The sequence below is a fragment of the Bufo gargarizans genome, chromosome 3 (genome assembly GCF_014858855.1).
Source record: "Bufo gargarizans isolate SCDJY-AF-19 chromosome 3, ASM1485885v1, whole genome shotgun sequence".
NCBI classification, from domain to species: Eukaryota; Metazoa; Chordata; class Amphibia; order Anura; family Bufonidae; genus Bufo; species Bufo gargarizans.
The window spans coordinates 33,237,199-33,257,688 of record NC_058082.1 but is presented as its reverse complement, the minus strand read 5'-3'; the positions used below and the strand labels follow the sequence as shown (position 1 = coordinate 33,257,688).

General features: G+C 44.0%; 1 protein-coding gene across 1 annotated transcript in view; it reads right to left on the bottom strand.

The window, feature by feature from the left end:
• NOX4 (NADPH oxidase 4) overlaps positions 1 to 18,819 on the bottom strand; it is a 267,595-nt gene extending 248,776 nt beyond the window's left edge. The window contains exons 1-2 of the mRNA XM_044286900.1: positions 18,494 to 18,819; positions 15,409 to 15,504 (exon numbers count right to left, since the gene is read on the bottom strand). Coding sequence (XP_044142835.1) covers positions 15,409 to 15,504; positions 18,494 to 18,550 — 153 coding nt within the window. The 5' untranslated portion in view covers positions 18,551 to 18,819. The remainder of the gene's footprint in view (positions 1 to 15,408; positions 15,505 to 18,493) is intronic.
• Between the last annotated feature and the right edge of the window lie 1,671 nt (positions 18,820 to 20,490).

Genomic DNA, 20,490 nt, shown 5'->3' with positions numbered 1-20,490 from the left:
AGGTGCGTAAAATGGCTGTAGCCTGAACTTTTGGGCAGTGCCTGCGTCCGACCCTTTTTATCTTTAATAAAGCCGCAGAGTTCGTACCACGGTGAGTGCCGCTACTTATTCCTCAAACCCTCAAGTCTCTATATTAGTTTGAATACAAGGAGCTGAGCACCACTGTTCGTCGCTATTGGTCTTGTGCTTTTATACACACTAAGCAGTGCCGGCTGCGGCTTTCTTGATGGATTTTGTGTTGCGACTTATATAGCGCTGCTATTCTCCTCAGTGCATTACAGACATTAGCATCAAGCTGTCTCTAATGGGGCTTACAACATCTCATTGAGGCCACTGCCACTCCCATCCTCTGCACCGACTAGTTAGGGGCTCGCTGCAAGTGCATTGTAGGTCAAATCATGAGTTAAATCCTTCCTCAGAGATGGCTCTAGAGAGAGGGCAGAGCTTAACATCTTAGGCTTAGTCTCTGTCTGGGTTTTAGTCTGTTGGAGTCAGTTGGTGTAGAGACAAGGAAGCTTGAGGATCGAGGCTCAGTTCAGTCAGTCAGCTTCAGTTATGCTTAATCCCATGTTATGTAGAAAAAAATCATTAAGAAGGTTGAGCAGCCACAAATAAGAGGGTGTGCGTGGAAGCAGACTGTGGAGGTAATGTGCAGTGGGCGCCTCCCCCTAGGGCCCTTTAAGATGCGACCCAGATGTAGGAAACGCTGAGTGGTATAGTGCGGCCTAAAATGTACCTTAATGTTGTATGTGAGTGTCATGGTGCTTCTACCTGGATACGGTTAGACCCTAAGCTCCGAAGCAAACAAATAGGGGGAAATAGTTGAGGTAGTTGAAGAAATAATTTAGTCCAGACCTTGTGATGAAGTTGAATAGCAGCTTTACTTTGATAAACTTTCATCAGACACAATCTTCAAACTTTGTCTTGGTTCCAGCAGGCTTTAGCATTAAAACTCTGGCAGGCAAACTCAACTCTGCTACATCTGTTGTTCTCTTGCTCTGCTGTGCTGAAAGGCTTGCTGTAGGCCTTAGCTTCTTCTTTATGCTGCAACTTCTCTCTTTGTAGTCTGTCTCTTAATTAGCAGATGGCACAACGTGTTTCAGTATCGGCCCAATGGGAAGCTTCAAGTGTAAGCAGCCTAAGTGCTTATGCTGCAAATGCATACGCACTACTACTACTGTCCACAACTCCAGCGGCGATACCTTCTCTATCAAAGGACATCTGAATTGTGGCTCTTCTAATATAATTTACGTACTCGAGTGCCCATGTGGCCTCCAGTATGTTGGTTCAGACCATCCAGACCCTCCACAGCAGATTGAATAAGCATAGATCTAACGTCAAGAAAAGATTTCTCCAGCACAGTATCTCCAGGCACGCCACTGAACATCGTCAAGGCTCGTTCTTCGGATTTACCCCAATAGAGCAGATTAAATCCAATGGCTACAACATCATCCAAACCTTGCGGAGGCGAGAAATGTTCTGGATTTAGAAGCTCAACTGTCTGAATCCACGTGGCCTGAATGAAGCATTTGAGATTAACTTATAAAAGGGACCTCTGAACCATAAGAACATCCAAGGTACTGTTTGGCTCAAGATGGTCAACCTCCAGCTTTTTTCCCCATGCCCTCATATACAACCCTCGAATTTTCTCAAATGCTTTATGACATGAGTGCACTTAACCCATGCACCGAGACACCCTACCCATCCTACACACCATTCCATGTCATTATCCTGTACGCCCGTCGCTTTCATCTTCACATGAAACACCGGTATAGTATATTATTCACCGCGCAAGTTTTTTTCCCTACGGATCGCCTGATCCCATATCTGCAATCAAGACCGTATAGTTCATCCGAGACATCAATTTGACCCATGGTTTTATCCCGTTTTTTAATTTTTCCTGTTTTTTAGCATTTTTTATTCACTATTAACTTTTTTTTACTCATTCCATGCTTACATCATTCTGGCCACATCTCTGTTTGTTTTATTTGCAGTCATTCAATGGGTGTCGTTTTTATCCCCAAACGCTCCACCCCTCTTAGCCAGCCTCCCCCTTCTACTTTTCATATTGCCCAGGGGCGTTTATCCCCTCATCCTTCCACTTGTGGCAATCATTTTCTCCCCTCCCAACTCCCCCGCCTCCCACGAGCAGGCTCAGTGTTGTGAACACAGCTCGTCCTCACCAACACACATAGAAGCGATCCTCCTCCCGCCCGCCCATACATTCTAACCGGGCAGGAAGAGTAGCGTCTGGTTGCTGGGTTACGGAGCGGTCACATGACCCAGCAGAGCGATGTATTCCGGCTTCACTCCTCAGCCGGACACCGTTCTGCTGATTTAAATAGGGTCCCTTGGGGTTTTAGATGTACAGTATAAACCACTTGGACCACCAATGTCTTACCTATTAATGAACCCTACACAAATATAGTTTTAATTTGCATGCCACCTTGCAGGCACATCATTGTGACATGTGGATGGGTCAAGACCTCCCCTTCCACTCCCCCATTTGTGCCTTTTTGACTTTTTTTTATGTATTTTAGTGTGTCTGGAGATGTTTGTATTGTATGAGCAGTCTGTACCTGATAAAGGGGTGTTTTCTGCCCCGAAACGCGTTGTACCATCTGCTAAACTATTAAATCAAGTTCGTGTCGTGGGATTCTCTTCTGTATAATTGGATATATCCGCCTTCATCCAGGCATCCCTACGTGGAAGTGCGTACATCCCTGGCTGCGTGACCATCTGCTTTGGGGGTCTAATACACCCCCTTTCAAGCATTCAGTAGTGTTGTGCCTATTTATGGCACAACTGATTAAGGTGAGCCTCCAATTTGGAGAAATTAATGTTTGCTTATTTTTCTGGACTGTACTACCCTATGGTGCGCCTATTGTGTTTTTCATAGAGAAACACTGCCTGTTACGCTGAACTGTCTCTTAATTAGGGCAGGGACATCTCCTCCTGGCTCCTGATGCTCCAAACTGTGGCCTCCATATCCAGCAGAGCAGAAGGTGCTCTGGCTGGCTTGGCTTTGCTTGGCCTGGGCATGTTCGGCAGAGATGTGCCCAGCACTTGCTTCCTTTCCCCTAGCTGGGGGTAAACTAGACTGCAACTAAACTTGGACACACCATTCCTGAACAGAGGAGGTTTAGAATGGAATGGAAAGCTCTATGTACCTGTAGTGCTTCTGTGTTTGCTGCCACCTGTTGGTGAACCAGGTACATTACACGTGAACATAGACAGTTACAAAATAGGAAATGTACAGTGTTTGGACCTGAAATAAATACACATGATGACATGAGGTTATCCAGTAAAGACAGTAGCGGGGTGCAGAAGTGGTAATGCCACTCTGGAGAGTTACAAATGCACATTTTTGGCTCCTGGACTTCCCAGCCCTTAGGCCTGTTTCACACTGATGTTACAAGCTCTGGCAGACAGCAACTTGCCAGAGCTCTCTGGATCCAGCATTGCCAGATGATACTGGAATACCCTCTGGCCTCATTGACTATAATGGGGTCTGGAAGAGACCCGGCCAGCAATGTGAAACAGACCCCAGCTGGGTTTAATTGGCTTCAGCACCCTAGTCATACTAGTGCGACAAATTGGATTTCTGTCTTAGGGTCTACACCCTGCAGTGGGAATCGCAGACATATACTGTATGAGATGTTCAGTATAGTCATATCTGAAAGTACATCTCGGGGGGACTCCGGAAATAGCCCACGGATCAACCAGAACTATTTGGGGTTACAAAGACTTGAGCCTCCTCCATTTTTGTGTGGAAGTGCTGTACTGTACATCTGTCATTCAAGTAAAGACATACAATTAACCGTGTTCCTTTAACGACTGTGGTCTGTCTTTTTTGCACATCATCATCAAGGTAATCCTGACTTCCATCGGCCAGGGTGTACCCCAGGGGAACAACAACTACTACTAGAGATGAGCAAAGTTATGAAAAATTTGATGTGGCTGCTTTGCCGAATTTCACAAAGAAATGGAGCAGTGCACTCCCCACTCATTTCTATGGGACTTCCAAAAATAGCCAAGCGATATGCCATCAAAGTCCTAGATGAAACAACCCCTTTACTGGAGGCATGTTAAAAATAACAACAAAACGGCTACAAGAACTCTCAAAAGACACCAATGGGCACAATATTTAAAGAGCCACTATGCTGGCGGTGGGATTAAACCATCTCTTAGAAGATAGGGCTCCATGGTTGTAGAAGGGATGCGGAAAGCTTTAGATCAGGCATCTCAAACTGCGGCCCTCCAGCTGTTGCAAAACTACAACTCCCACAATGCCCTGCTGTAGGCCGATACCTGTAGGCTGTCCGGGCATTGTGGGAGTTGTAGTTTTGCAACAGCTGGAGGGCCGCAGTTTGAGATCCCTGCTTTAGATCCTTCTTAAAGGTTACATTACTCATCAATGACTAACATTTGTTAGGTTTTAAAGAAGTAAAGGACAGATGGAAGGGACTATGACTGCAGGATCTGACTACACAGGGTTTGATTGTAGTCTGTAACCATGGAGACACATAGTTCTGGATAGGAGCTGTGAAAACAAAAGGAGATTTCTTTTATTAAGACTACAGTGTTTGTAAAGTTTTTTTTATTTTGTGGAACGGACTCTTACATTACACAATATGATGAAAAGTGCAGAACTAAAAATATTATTTGTTTTGGTAATTTTTTTTTTTCTTTTATGGGGGGCTAAATTCACAAAAATGTATATCCCTGAGTCTTGCGGCTGCTTCTTTGGCTGCAAGATTAGGCTAAGAAAATCTATAATGTTGTTAAACAGTTCATAGAGTATTGATTTTTGCTCACATATCTGAGATTACAGGTCTCTGGGGCATATTTTTCAGATTGCTATTTCTGTAGCTTGATGTTAAATCATGATGAAAAATTGTGAGCTTGTTTTTTTGATGGGCAGATGTGTTTTCAGAGGTAAACAAAATTTTCATGAAAGTTACTTACAGGGGTAACCCCGTCTCAGACATTGATGGCATATCACTAGGATATGCCGTCAATGTCACATAGGTGCAGCCCCACCTCATGGACCCACTTCAAACTCCAGAACGGGACCCCGAAGTGAAGGACAGTGCACTGCACAAGCGTAGCCACTCTCCATTGGCCGCTATGGATGTTCCAAAAATAGCTGAGCTGGCTTGGCTATTTCCAGCAGGTCCCTTAGCAGTGGATGGAGCGGTGGATGGAGCGGTGGTAGTGCGGGTAAGGTGCGCTTTCCATTCACCGCTTTGAGACTTCCAAAAATAGCTGAGTGCGCTTGCTCGGCTATTTTTGGAACTCCTATAGCAGTGAATGGAAAGCATGCACTGTGTGCTCTTCTTCACTTTGGGGACCATGTTCTGGATATAGGGTGGGTCTCAGAGCTGGGGCCCACACTTATCTGACATTGATAGGCTAGCATATCCTAGAGATATGCCATTAATGTCAGAGATGGGCTAACCCCTCTAACACTCAGCGTGAAACTCCTGGGACCCAATGTAAAATGTGTAATAGGGCTACTAACTACCATGCGCCATTTATAAGACTGGTACCATCCTACGTGACAGAAGGATTTTTGATCACTTTTTTCTTTAGACACTTCGGAATGGGTGCAACTGCTACCTATGAACCTCTTATAGCTATGCTTCAAGATTTTAAAGGGGCTGTTTCAGGACTAAGACATATTGCTACAGTCTTCAAGAAGTTATAAAGTACAAAGCTTTTGTATATAGCACAATACAGCTGTTTTCTAATAATGAGATGACTCTGTTGACTGTTTCCCAGTCTACACAGCAAAGCTGATAAGTGATCTCTACAGGACAAGAAGTGTTTAGCCTAATATGACTGCCCTGGTGGCCAGCGTGAAATCTTCAAGATATCAAAATCTCTTTTAAATGGATAGTAGCAAAATAAAGTCAATTTAATGGTTGTAGAATTTTAGTTGCTATCACTTTTTACTATAGTTTTCAGGTTTTGTCTTTGGATAAAAAAATAAATGGATTAAATAAGGCCTAAAGTAGTTGCACAAGAATACTCCACTGTCATTCAATTTAAAGGAAGGAAGTGAGACCCCCATTCTCGTCTTTGGGGCGGGGAGGATATGGTCAGCGTTGCCCCCTCCCAATCAGATACTTAACACCCAACCTGTGGATTGGTGAGAAATGGCCATACTGACACAATCCTTTGAATCGCTAAATAACAAAAAGTTCTGCAAGTATCTAATTGCCCAATAAATTCCAGCTTCACTTTGTTTTTATCACTGCTTGCTGTCAGTGAATGGGAACATTCACCTAGGCCCTGCACTAGGCATAACACAATATATCAATTTTGCACAGTGTGTTCCTTTTATTGGATCAGCCTTTGGAACAAATTGTGAAAATAAAATATTGCAGAAGAACTAAGAATGAATCATCTAGATGTGTCCTCTGAAACAAGGTCATGCACATTCTGGTTCCACATTGGAGACCATGTCTGCTTCTCATTGCAAGTCTTCATTACCCATCGCCTGACATAAGGGCTTCCAAGGCTGATCACTCGTGGTGCAAACCCATGAACATGATGAGTCATATTACATCCAGGTAACTTGAGAGCATCTTTATGTGTCACTGTACATAAGTAGAAGACCCCCTGATGGCCAGCTGTGAATCCTGCTTTATCAAACACCAATTGTTTAGCTCTGTGGGGGACTATGGAAGCTACATGAGACTCTGCAGGCGAGGACAATCCCGTGTTTAGACTCCCCTGGAGTGGATGAGTAGTAATAAGATTATTCACTATGGCACAAACCTCTCCTTGTGACGGATGATCGCTCGGGAAAGCAGAAAACAAGAGAAGGATGAAGGGGTTAAACCATGGAGGAGAAATCAGAGGGAAGAGAAAGGAGAATCCTGACTGTGAAAGCACAAAGATATAGGACAATCTGGTAACACAAGTTACCCTGGGGCCTTAGAGTAATATTTGAAAGGAGCATCAGTTCATAATGACCCCACCAGCTGCAGGTGGATCAAGAGGGGTCTTTTTCCCCTTCCGCGGTCTTTCCCTCTTTTGTTGTTCCCATGCGTCTATGTTTCCAGTCTGGTCCTGATTGGTCGGTCCGAATCTGGCAAGTCGTTTTTTTCCTTAGTTAGTTCCAGGAGTACAAGTGTACATGCACACGATCAGGACTCATGTGCGGAGAATCCGCGCTGAAATCCGCATGTGTTCGCAGGCAAATCCGTGCAGTCAATCCGCATCAATTGCTGCGGATTTACATGCGGATTTTACTAAGTGAATGGAGAAAATCCGGTCAGGAAAAATAAAATAAATTAAAAAAATCTGCATTGTGTGCTTTGAAAATTTAAAATTCTTATAGAACACAATGTACATGACCTACGGTGCAGATTTTCCGCACGCAAATCCGCATGGAAAATCTGCACGCAATCCTGCATTTAGCCCAATATTCATGGCCTATCCTCAAGATAGGTCATCAGTATCTAATCGGTGGAGGTCAGTTGTTTGAAGAGGCCACGCTGCTCCGGTGATCACTGCAACCTCCTCACAGCACACCAAGCAAGGCGCCATACGTTGCATAGTAGCTGTGCTTGGCTCTGCAGCCCAGGATCATTCACTTGGCCGTGTGATGGATAAGCGTGATGTCATTGGCCTATGTAGAGGCCGCAGTCTCTTCAAACAGCTGATCGGTGGGGGGAGTTAGAACCCCATTCATCCGATATTGATAACCTGTTTGATTACGTCTCTCTGAAGAAATTGTATAAGGAGATATCCAAGTACTGCCCTGCCAGGACCTTCCCCCTCAATGACATTACAAGAAAACAACATTTCCATCACCTCTTTGGCATTGAGGTGTGTGGGTTGTCTCTCCCTACATATACAAGCTGTCCATGTCTTCTGCACACAATAGGAAGAGAAGGTCATGACCGCACAGTTGGCACTATTGCATTGATTTCCTGGAGCACTGAGTTCAAATCTGGTTCAAATCAAGGGTAGTATCTCCATGGAGTTTGTATCTTCTCCTTGTGTTTGCGTGGGTTTCCTATGCTATACTTTGCACCCAGTTTTCTCTGAACCTGATATAATGGCCCAACAGTGGTATTTGACCCTGTCTCTTATTTGACCTTGCTTGATATTCAACACTGTTAGACTTTGCTAGTTTGTAGCCTTTGCCTGCTGACCTTGTCTCTGACGTTATCTCCTGGTTTCACTCTGCTGGGTATTTGACTTAGCTTTTGGATTCTGATCCAGTCCTAGTTTTGTCTGTTTCTGACCTCTTTCTGTCTGACTTCTCTTTACCCCTCTAGGTTAGGGCCCTGCACTCAGTCAAATCAGGGACCACCGTCAAGTTGTGGGCTGCTATTTAGGACGGATTATGCAAGTAGGTACTGACAGTGTTGTGGGTGGAATACAGGGCTGCACAGTTCCCTACCCTTTCATGACAAATAGAGTTGGATAACTTAAGGTAGACAGTGCCTCAGATGGGACATCAATACCCGATATTTAATTTCACATTATATAAGGCGGCAAAAAATGCAGTATTTCCGCTGATTTATAAATGTGGATAATTATAATCTGCGTATATAATGCTGATAACTGATTAGATCTGAATACTGTGATAATTTCCTATAAATTAGATAATGCTATTAATCAGCGGGGCCCTCACACTAGTGAGATTCTATATACGTGTGTATGTGAGGCACCACAGCTAGCCCTCCTCCGCCATCACCCGTTTATACTGAAATATGAATGAATGGATCTAATGTGCCAATTACTCTGTGGGTGTAAAGGAAGGGGGCTCATTAAGCTGAATGATTCATAGCCTATGTATGAAAGATGCAGCCATGCTGCCAGTTTTATTAAGTCATTAGAAAATATGAACTTCCTTAAAGGGATTTTCCCAGGAAAAAATATTCTTCATTTTTCATACCAGCATCTGGATCTGACTACTTTTGTAATTGCATGTAATTTAAAGTTTAGCATAGCCGCTGAGTTATTCAATAAAATGCATCTGTATAGCGCCACCTGCTGCTTGTTCTTTTCCATATTTCTCCATCCATCTCAGTAACATTGCTGAAGTGGTCGCACATGCTCAGTTTCAACCTTCACTGGCAGACACCTCTATTTGTCCCATCTATCTTTTCCCTGACTGTAGAATGATGTCCGGTCCTGCAGCAATTGTTGGGTTGATCAGACATTCATCTAAGCCGCATGGCTGCCTTAAAGGGGTTGTGAACTAATTTCCAGACCTCTCAGACTAGCAGCAACCACATTGATGGTCATACTTGCCTGATCCTTGGCCATGGGCCCCGGCTCGTTTGTTCCCTGGCTTCCACTGCTTGTTTCTGTTCCATTCACATAAACTTCCTGTTTGACACTGCTGCAGCCAATCACTGGTTGCTGCTCCTCATGTGAAATGGTCATGTGACACAAGCGGATAAGATCACTGCTGTGGCTGCAGCGGCGTCAAAATGGAAGTTTACATGGAGGGGCCCAAAACAAGCAGTGGAGGCCAGGGAGGGAACAAGTCTGGACCCAGCACCAGGGATCAGGTAAATATGAACACCACAAGGGTCCCGCCAGTCGGAGAGGTCTGGAAATTAGTGCACAACACCATGAAATGCAGTGCAATCTGCAGGCAGTATTTTATGGAGCAGGAGGAGCTGAGCAGATCGATATACAGTTTTTATGGAAGAATATTCCCCAAAACTTGTAATTTATATTTTAAAATCTCTGCTCTTTCTGAACTCGTTAGTCTTGTGGGCCTATCAGTGATTGACAGGCTTCCCTGTAAGAGTGTGTATACCTAGACAGCTGTCAGATACAAGCATAGACCTTCCTCCGAGTGCTGCCAGCTTAATTCATCGCCACCAAAATCAGTTTCAAAGTAAGTATACCACCATGTAGGGAAGGTGCCCCCAAACAGAACCATGCCTTTCTTTTAAAAATCCAGAATTTCTGTGCACCGTGGGTGGGTTCATCCCATTTGGTGCACCTGGCTTCCCCTGTGGGCTCTGAAATCTCAGAGACTGTCAATTTAAAAAAGAGGTGGATGACATTATGGTGGATTGAAGGTGCACCAAGCTGCTTAGCCCCACCTACAGTGCACCGAAAACCTTATTTGCATTCTGATGCTGTATGATACCGGTAAGACCCGGACAGTGCGAAAAGAAGGCCGACAGCAGAGACAGAGGGATTTAGGTTAACAGTAAAGACTGTCCCTCAAGAAGTGGGACACTTGGGAGATATGGTGGCGGTGTTATTTCCTCTGTATAAACCGCTCCCCCCCCCCCCCCCCCACCCATATAAATACACTTCCCCTCATTTTCTGGAGTTAGCAGGAATTGCTTTTAGAACAATTCTTGCTCTAGAACCCAGCAGCCCAACTCCTGTAATCAGGAGAGCTGCTGCAGGTGGGTAGTCCTAGGTGGGCAACCCTAAATATTCTATCCACAACTATGTAAAATATTTTGGCTGCAATTTTTAGCACAACCTAAACAGATCCATCACGAAAGACCCCTAAACTGATGCTTCTCTCCATCCCTGTGATGTCACATTGTTGTCACTCTCACTCCTTCCATTGTCAGTAGTCAAGCCCCTTCTGAAGACCTTCATGGCAATGATGTGCTAAACAGCTGCTCCTGCAGTCAGCTGTTTCCTTTCATTGGCGTATGTTGTTCTCCTCCGGTTGGAAATACTTAAGTAGAACCAGGAATGTTGGAGGCCCAGGGAGGCCGTGACCTCCATTACTGCATTGTAGTGTTAGGCGATGACAGATTCCTAAAAAGTTCACTTCAACTGGGAATGTTCTTTAGATAAAAGGTCTAGATGTTCTTTTTTTTGATTGGCATGTGTGGAGTTCCCTCACTATGGTGAAAATAAACCTGTCACATTGAACATGGTGTCTGATCTGCAAGCAGCACGTCATAGAGCAGAAGGAGCTGAGCAGAGTGGGAAAATATTCAGTATTTCATTTATTTCCATCCCTTGTTCTTTCTAGGCTCAGGAGTCCAGTGAGTGGTCATAATCAGTGATTGACATCTATTTCTATGCAGAGTCATACAGAATGTAAATACAATTAGACTGTAATCACAATTAGTGGACCTCCAAGACTTTTCTACTGATGACCTATCCTATCTGACCAGTGGCGGTCCGACACCCAAGACGCCCGCCGATCAACTGTTTGAGAAGGGTTTCGGCACTGGCAATAACGAGTAGCACCACGTAACTGAGGAACGTGAGGTCACATGGCCTAGGCTAAGCTATGAGAAGGCTACGGAGATACTGCAAGCATTGGTGCCTTCCAAAACAGCTGATCTGCACGGGTCCTACATGGTCTGAGCTGCGGACAGCAGGTTATAGAGCAGGAAGAGTTGAGCAGATTGATATATACTTTCATAGGAGAAGATTTAGAATAACTTTTAATTCATTGATCACAATCCCTGCTCTTTCTTTGCTTAGGTGTCCAGTGGGTGGTCCTGTCAGTGATTGACAGCTATCTCTGTAAGCACATTGATACAGGAAAGGCTGTCAGGCATTAACTAAGAACGCCCACTGGACTCCTAAGCCTAGAAAGAGCAGAGATTTGAATCAATAGAATACTAGTCATATTGTATCTTTTTCCAAAAAACTATATACCAATCTGCTCCGCTCCTCCTGGATTATGCCATACTACCTGCCAATCACATGCCGTTCATTGTGACAGGTTCCCTTTAAGCATATTTAAAGGGATTTTATGGTACTTTTATATTGATGACCTATCTTCAGGATAGGCTATCAATATCCGATCAGAGGGAGTCCAACACCCGCACCACCCACTGATCAACTGCTCTGCAGTAGCTCTTGCATCAGAGGTTGGCACCCGAACTGTACAGCTCTGTCCTCTATGTAGAGACAGGTCATAATTGGAGAGCGTAAGTTGGTAGGGGGAAGGGTGGCAAACACCAGCCCATCTGTCCTAAATAACAAAACACAACCCCATACTGGTAACCTTGTGATCAACCTTTGGGACCCTCTTTCTCCTACTCATGCATTCACATTTGTTCTTTCTGGTGTGAAAACCGGCTATGGAGAGCTCTGCAGGACACAGCAAATCTAGAAATCTTTTTGTCAGATGGAAAACCTATTGCCGTCAAGTCTATAAAAATATTCTTGTTTTCAGCATAATCTTGTGTGAAGGTTTTTGAAGGTCTCTTCCCTGTAAAGGTCAGCAGAGTTGTTCCTGACAGCGTCCATGCTCATTTTTCTGTATTCCATACACAAGTCTTTGAGAGGCTTTCACATTAATGCATCCAGGAGGTGACATCAGGCTAAGAAGCCCTCACAAATCCTTCCTCAGTCTGCTGCATTGTACATTTTATTTTGGAGGATTAATTGTTAGCCTTGGACAGATATGGACGCAGGTCCCCGGAGAATACAGCAAAGTGATGATGAGCTTATCCTAAACCTCAATGAGCAACTGAGGAATGTAAAAGAAACAGAGGAAAGGAGACAAACTCAGGTTTCATGAAAGAGAAGAGTTAAAGTTTAGTTTAATTTAAAAAGCTTTTTTGGGGGGGAAAAGATTCAGAGTGAGATATAAAATTATTAGGAGCCATACTCATCCTCACCGATCCTCGGCTGGTCCTGTTTCGGCACTTCTTGTTCCTCTCCCAACAGGCAAGAAATGCCTAAAGATACCTGCTCAGCTCATCACTGGCTACAGCGGTGACCCACCTCAGCCAATGATTGGCTGTGCAGGCATCTTCTGGCATTTCCTGTGTTTCGGGTCAGAACCAATAAGCAGCCACCCAAGAAGAGCTGGAACAGGAGGATCGGTGAGTGTGAATATTGCTTCTTTTATTTATTTTTTATCTCACCCTGTGGCCTTTCCTAATATTATTATTTTTTTATCTCCTAGATAACCCATTCAATTAAATGCATCAGAAACATACCCCCAATATTCTGAAGCAGAAATAGAGACTCATCAGACCAGGCAACATTTTTCCAGTCTTCAACAGTCCAATTTTGGTGAGCTTGTGCAAATTGTAGCCTCTTTTTCCTATTTGTAGTGGAGATGAGTGGTACCCAGGGGGGTCTTCTGCTGTTGTAGCCCACCTTTTTTTTCCCATTCTGACATTCAGTTTGGAGTTCAGGAGATTGTCTTGACCAGGACCACAACCCTACATGCATTGAAGCAACTGCCATGTGATTGGTAATCGCATTAATGGGAAATAGAACAGGTGTTCCTAATAATTCTTTAGGTGAGTGTATAATGGACAGAGCTGGAGGCAGAACACTCCATCCACTGTGTAGTGGCTGGTGCTGGGTATCTACTGATGATCTTTCATAAGGATTGACCTTCAATATCTAAGTCCTTGAAAGCTCGTTTAAAGGGATTGTCTCCTCGCGTCGTTACCAAGACAAGATGAGACACAGTCCTGACCACCTCCCGGCCCGGAAACAACTCCAGCGCTCTCTTGTTTCAATAGCTCTCATTGACATACATGAGAGCTATGGAAACAACGTAGTACAGCAAGCTATGCTGTTTCCGTAACTCATAAACACTATAGCTTGTATATAGCCCCACAATGGGTGCTACTGAAACAGCAAGTGTGGGGGGTGTTCTGCTGTTTCCTGGCCGGGAAGTGGTCAGGACTTTGTCTGATCTTGCCCTAGTAACGGCGAGAGGAGACAAACCCTTTAAAGGGGTTGTGCAAGAATGGGCCGAACCTGCAAAGGGCATCTTACTTACCTGGTTCCCAGCACTGTCTTCCGGCTCCTTCGTGCCTCTGATGCTCAGTTGGGCTCCCTAACATCCTGTTTGACTTCTCCACAGCCAATTACTGGCTGCAGCGGAGACCAAATCCCCTTGCATCATATGACCATTTGTCATGACTTAAAGGGAGCTGGTCACCGCCACGGCCAGTGATTGACTGCAACAATGTCAAACCGGATGTTTCCAGCGAGGGAGCCCAGCAGAGCATCACAGGCTTGGAGCAAAAGGAGAGGAGAGCCAGCAGTGGGAAGCAGGTAAGTAAGCTGCCCTTTACAGGTCAGGCCAAGTGGGGGGTTTGTCAAAACCCTCCCCATTCTTGCACAACCCCTTTAAATGCTAGAAAAATCAGGAAGGAAGTGCTTTCTTAAAGTGTTATTAATTTTCCTCATTAAGATGTTTATCAAGACCTGATCATTAGCCAGATGGCCGTTTACAAACACTATTGGTCTGATTACACAGAAATTGGTCAGATAATCTGTTGGTGCAATATAGCCATTAGTCTGATCGTCAGGGGTTTTCCCCCCTAGAACACCCTCTGATTCTGAGAATGGGAATGACCAATAAATTCCCTCATGAGTGGCCATCCTCCATTGACGTCAACGCGAGAACCAGAAGAAGCCAAGAGAATGTTCAGACCTTCAAACCATCATTCCATGTTAGCATATACAGTAGTTTTTGTCTTAGAAATCTGTGGTGACACAAAACAAGGCATCCACCTTGGACAACCACCTAGGACAATGCAGTGGCTCAGTGGTTAGCACTTGTTGCCTTGCAGTGCTGGCGCCCTGGTTTTAAATTCAACCAGAGGCAACATCTGCATGAAGTTCTTCATGGATTTCTGGATGATCAGTTTTCTTCCCACATTCCAAAAACATACTTGTGAATTTAGCTTGTGAGCCCCACCGGAGACAGGTGAGTGACAATCACTGAACAGAATTACAGAATATGATGGCAGCAAATGTGGTAGCCCTCCCAAGGTTGAGCAAGTTTTTGAATCTCATTGCTGGAGATCCAGTAACATTATTGACGGGGAAGGCTGCTGGCACATCCATATTTCCCCTGTGATGACCTCAAGGGGCAACCATATTATAGGAAGTTCTTCCGAGTCCCCCAGAGTAAACCTCTTTTATAATAGCTCTTAATTATGGGCCCCCATTCATGACTTTTGTATGGATTGTCTGAGCGTTGTCCTAATTGGACAACCCCTTTAAAGCATTTATACAACCAGTGTCAACCCCTTGCCCCACGGATGATACATTTCTTGCAAATTTCCATACATAATGCAATACACACAAAGAAACCAGCTTTTTTGGTCCTCGTAGCCGGTAATGCCCTCTGCAAGGTCAGAGCAGCACCACTACATCCGTTCTACCTGCCTGGAAACTAATTGAGATCCCTCAGCTTCCTCATTCCACAGGCTGATGGTAGAAGCCTTAGAGGACCCCTGCAGCTCTGGAGAGGGGGAAGGAGGGAGGGTCTCCAGCAATCTGTCAGTTCATTCAAACACAGCCTGAGGCAGAGACTAAGCAAACAGCAGCTTTTGTTCTCCACTTGTCAGCTTTTCCACTGCAGCAGAGCAGTGTCTGTCCCCCGAGTCGCCTGGTGCCGGTGAAAAAACATCTTAGGTAGCATCCAAAAACATTGCCTCTATGAGTGCTTACCCCCAGCATCTGGCGCAGGTAGTGGTACTGCGGGCCGCTGTAATACCGGCTGAAGGTTCTCCAGAAAATTAGGGTATTGACGGCCAGCCAGAAGAACTGAGGAGAAGAAGAAATCGGAGACTTAGCTAAGGACAAAACAATTGAAGTGTAAAATCTGTCACAGGGTCCCCACCTACCAAGTGTCATTTATTGTACTGGTGTCTTCAGGGGCGTGACAATTAACCAGGGGGCCCCATAGGAAAAAAAACGAATTAAGGACCAACTTCACTATGACCACTTTCAGCAGTGAGTTCAGAAAACCTTATGATCAGTTTCCCTGATGCACAGGACTAATGCACACAGTAATGTCACAGTACAGGGGAAATGATGAAATAATAGTGGGATAATACGAACACTGGGGTAATAATAGTGGATAATGTATACAGCGATGTAATTATAATGGGATAATGCAGGCAAATATGTAATAATGGTTGGAAAATGCACACAGTGATGTCACAGTGATGAGTGATGTCACAGTATAGGGGAAATTATGTAATAGTAGTGTTATAATAATACCACTGATGTAATAATAGTGGATAATGGATACAGTGATAGAGTTATAATGAGATAATGCAGGCAATGATTTAATAATAGTGGGAAAATGCACGCAGTAGTGTCACAGTGAAGGAATAATGCACACAGTAATGTCACAGTAAAGGAGGAATGTACACAGTGGTGTCACAGTAAAGGAGTAATGTACACAGTGATGTCACAGTGAAGGAGTAATGTACAGAGTGATGTCACAGTGAAGGAGTAATGTACACAGTGATGTCACAGTGAAGGAGTAATGTACACAGTGATGTCACAGTAAAGGAGTAATGTACACAGTGATGTCACAGTAAAGGATTAATGTACACAGTGATGTCACAGTGAAGGAGTAATGCACACAGTGATGTCACAGTAAAGGGGGTAATGCACACAGTGATGTCACAGTAAAGGGGGTAATGCACACAGTGATGTCACAGTAAAGGAGTAATGTACACAGTGATGTCACAGTAAAGGAGTAATGTACACAGTGATGTCACAGTGAAGGAGTAATGTACACAGTGACGTCACAGTAAGGGAGTAATGTACACAGTGATGTCACAGTAAAGGAGTAATGTACACAGTGATGTCACAGTGAAGGAGTAATGTACACAGTGATGTCACAGTAAGGGAGTAATGTACACAGTGAAGTCACAGTAAAGCAGTAATGTACACAGTGATGTCACCGTTAATGAGTAATGTACACAGTGATGTCACAGTAAGGGAGTAATGTACACAGTGATGTCACAGTAAAAGAGTAATGTACACAGTGATGTCACAGTTAAGGAGTACTGTACACAGTGATGTCACAGTAAAGGAGTAATGTTCACAGTGATGTTACAGTTAAGGAGTAATGTACACAGTGATGTCACAGTAAATGATGTAATTATAGTGGTATAATGTATACAGTGATGTAATTATAATGAGATAAGGCAGGCAATGATGTAATACTAGTGGAAAAATGCACAAAGTAATGTCACAGTAAAGTAATGCAAAGTACACAGTGGTGTCACATTACAGGGAAAATGATGTAATACCAGTGGGATAATATGAATACTGATGTAATAATAGTGGGAAAGTGCACACAGTAATGTCACAGTAAAGGAGTAATGTACACAGTGATGTCACAGTAAAGCAGTAATGTACACAGTGATGTCACAGTACAGGGGAAATGATATAATAATGGTGGGACAAAGCGAACACTTATGTAATAATAGTGGATGATGTATACAGTCAGTGATGTAGTTATAATGGCAATGATGTAATAATAGTGGGAAATGCACACAGAGATGTCACAGTACAGGGGGACATGATGCAATACTAGTGGGATAATATGAATACTGATGTACTACTAGAGGTATAATGTAAAAATTATAATAATTATAATTTGTTATTAATAAACAGCAAAGTTACCATACAGAACTGATGGGCACACTGATGTCACAGTACATTCCGTTTTCTATGCCACCTTACATACAATTCACCACTAACTGTACCTTTTGAGTGGAGATGGGCCCTTTTACTTTTTGGGCCCCATAGCAGCTACTCTGTCTGCTACCCTGGTAGTTACAGCCATGGGTGTCTTCCAATGTGGCTGAAGGGTTTCTAGACCCCATCAAGCACCGAGGTCCAAGCATGATTGCTAGTTCTGTGCTACGCAGGCGCTGATCTCCATCTTCTCTATCTGACATAAAAACACTGCATTTCATGCACTAGAAGTCGCTCAGTGCAAAGAGATTGCTAAAGCTTCCATTGTAGTCAATGGTAACCATATACGTTCCTATGCATTCCTCCCCCTAGTGGTGGCTACAGGAAGCCAGTTTTAGTAATGCAGTGATTTACAGCTGTATGGGGGAAGATTTTCATTGTGTTTATTCTGGCAGGTATCTGGAGTAAATACACTGAGAAATATGGTGGGAGTCAGAAAAAGTAGGAGAGGTCAAGGGTGTTCTTTTTTTAATTTTTATTAAAATGTCTTCCTGTGAATAATAAAAATGTAAATTTATCATAAATCTGGGACATTGTGCTTTGTGCTCTGCGTTACCTGAAAGTAATTGACGCACACGTACTGGGAAACTAGGTTGGGCAGGGGGCCCATACTAGGTCTTGCTATGGGGCCCTATGTCATCTGTGTAGACCCCTGGTAGCATGGTTTCAAAGACATGTGTCATGTAACATTAGGCTAAAATAGTTTTTTCAGCCTAATCCAGATCCATCGACAGGGTGTCCACCACGTTGAAAAAAGTGGCGCATGTGGCACGGCGGGCGCGACCGGTTCACTGCTCCTCCAGGATTGATAAATCTCTTCCATCGTATCTAAGAAATCAGATATCTTGGGAGTTTTATCCTGGTCAACTACAGGATGGGGACATCAGAACTATAAAGTAGTGATATAATATAATACCGTCATCAAAGTACAGAAACAGCAAAACTCTGAAGCTTTTCCAGGAAGTTTTGAAAAGAAATACAATCAAAAAGTTAAAATTACAATGGCAAATGTTAGCAAAGAATGGAGTCCTACCAGGAAGAGGTGCTTGAAGCCTTCATTGTAGAACCAGCTGTTACAAGGTGAAGCCATCCTCCTGTCCTGCTCCTGCTGGAGTGTAACAATCCACAATGGTCAGTGCTCTGCCCCCAGCTGCAGGACGCCGCTTCCTGTCTTCTCCCCTGTGATCTTCATGTCTAGATATTCCCAGCCCTGTGTGACCATCCCCAAGTCTCTCCCTGCGGTTAATGATGTGGGACAGGCTGCCTTGTCTACAAATAGGAATCATCAGCAGCACAGCAAGCTGCAAACCTCACAATGAAAAGTTCCTCCAAACTATTTCAAAGTTTCACAAAGCGTGAAGATTCCACAGGAGATGCAATGTATCAAGTGTAAGGAAGCTGTCTCCACAGTATAACAGTAGAAGGAACCTAGCACTCATCCACTCATTCCATATCTCTGGATTTCTGCCTAACTTTTTCCATTCAGATATAGCTTAACAAAGAACAGGGATATTGAGAAGAGAAGGGAAGGGGGGGGGGGGGGCAGCTACAGATGCCCAGAGGGCTCATTTTTGTCCCAAACAGATGTTTGCTTTGCTCATTATTTTTTTCCAGCTAACAATAAAATAATTTAAAAGAAATATACATATAAGATAATGAAATAAACAATAATGCAGTTTGTAAGAAATACAACAAAGGTATAAAGAATAGCAAAACATTGGAAAAAAATTAATAAATAAAGAAGGATTAATAAAATCTGGAAATATAAAAACGAAAGATACAATGAAATAAAATGATAACAGCACATTACAAAAAGGAGAAGTTAAAGCCGTTATCCAAAACTATTAAATTCCCCCTATATGTCGGGCCACTCACACTGAATATACTTACCTGGCTCCCCGCGCCGATCCTGGTCCCTGTACCGCCGCTGCTGCTTCTCCCTGTGCGCGGATGAAAACATCTGGTGTTGGGGGGGGGGGGGTGCAGCCAATGGCAGGCAGGGACGGGCCTCCCTAGTGTCACCCACGATGCTAGGGAGGCTTATCCCCATCCCCGCCTGCCATTGGCTGCTCCCCTCAGACACCGGATGTTTTCATCCGCGCACTGGGAGAAGCAGCAGTGGCGGTGCGGGGTCCAGGAGCGGCGCAGGGAGTGGGGTAAGTATATCCCCTGTGAGGGGTCCGGCATATGGGGTGGCATTTAATAGTCTTGGATAACCCCTTTAATTGGAGAAAACTGTACAATTAAAAGGAGGCTTTAGGACTAATGATGCAGATGATTCTCATTTGTAACTTCCATACAAAATAAGATACAGTTTGGCACGGAGGCATACAGGGTGTAACTATAATCCATAGGGCTCTGTAGCAAAATAAGATGGGGCCCCCACCACCTGGTGTAAGAAAATTAAACCAGCAGCATAAGTAGCAATGATTAGTTATATATAATAGTGCTATATAGCACAAAACCTGCAATATAGCAAAAAACAAACAAACACCATATTGTTATACTGTACAAAAAAAAGTACAAGGTTCTTGCACCTGATTAGGCCCCACCAATCGCTGGGCCTCACATACAGGACTATGGCAGCTATGGCTATAGATATGCCTCTGCGTGTGAGATGGGGAAACAGCTCTCATTATCTGAACATTGTGTTTGTTTAAATGAATTTAAATTATCTGGACTGACATTCTGCTGTTTGGCCACAAGATGCCGCTGTTTCGGAAGCACAGCAACAGACTGCATTTCATATGATGTTGGGAACTCTCAGAGGGTGGAGTTACAAGTCTGGAGAGGAAGCCAGCAGACATCTTAGAGTGAGGCTGTGAGAGACACTTAGGAGCTGTGTGAGAAGTGAATCCGAAGGCATCCAGGTGTGAGAGTAACCAGTGCTGCAGCTAAGTGAAGCTGATCATGTTCAAGACCCTGATCCTGTCCAGGGGAATGAAAATTGCTTCAAGGAACGCTGATGAGAGCAGAGGAGCAAAGCTATATACACTGCGGTACTGCATGCTTGTTGGAGAGGCATTTGTT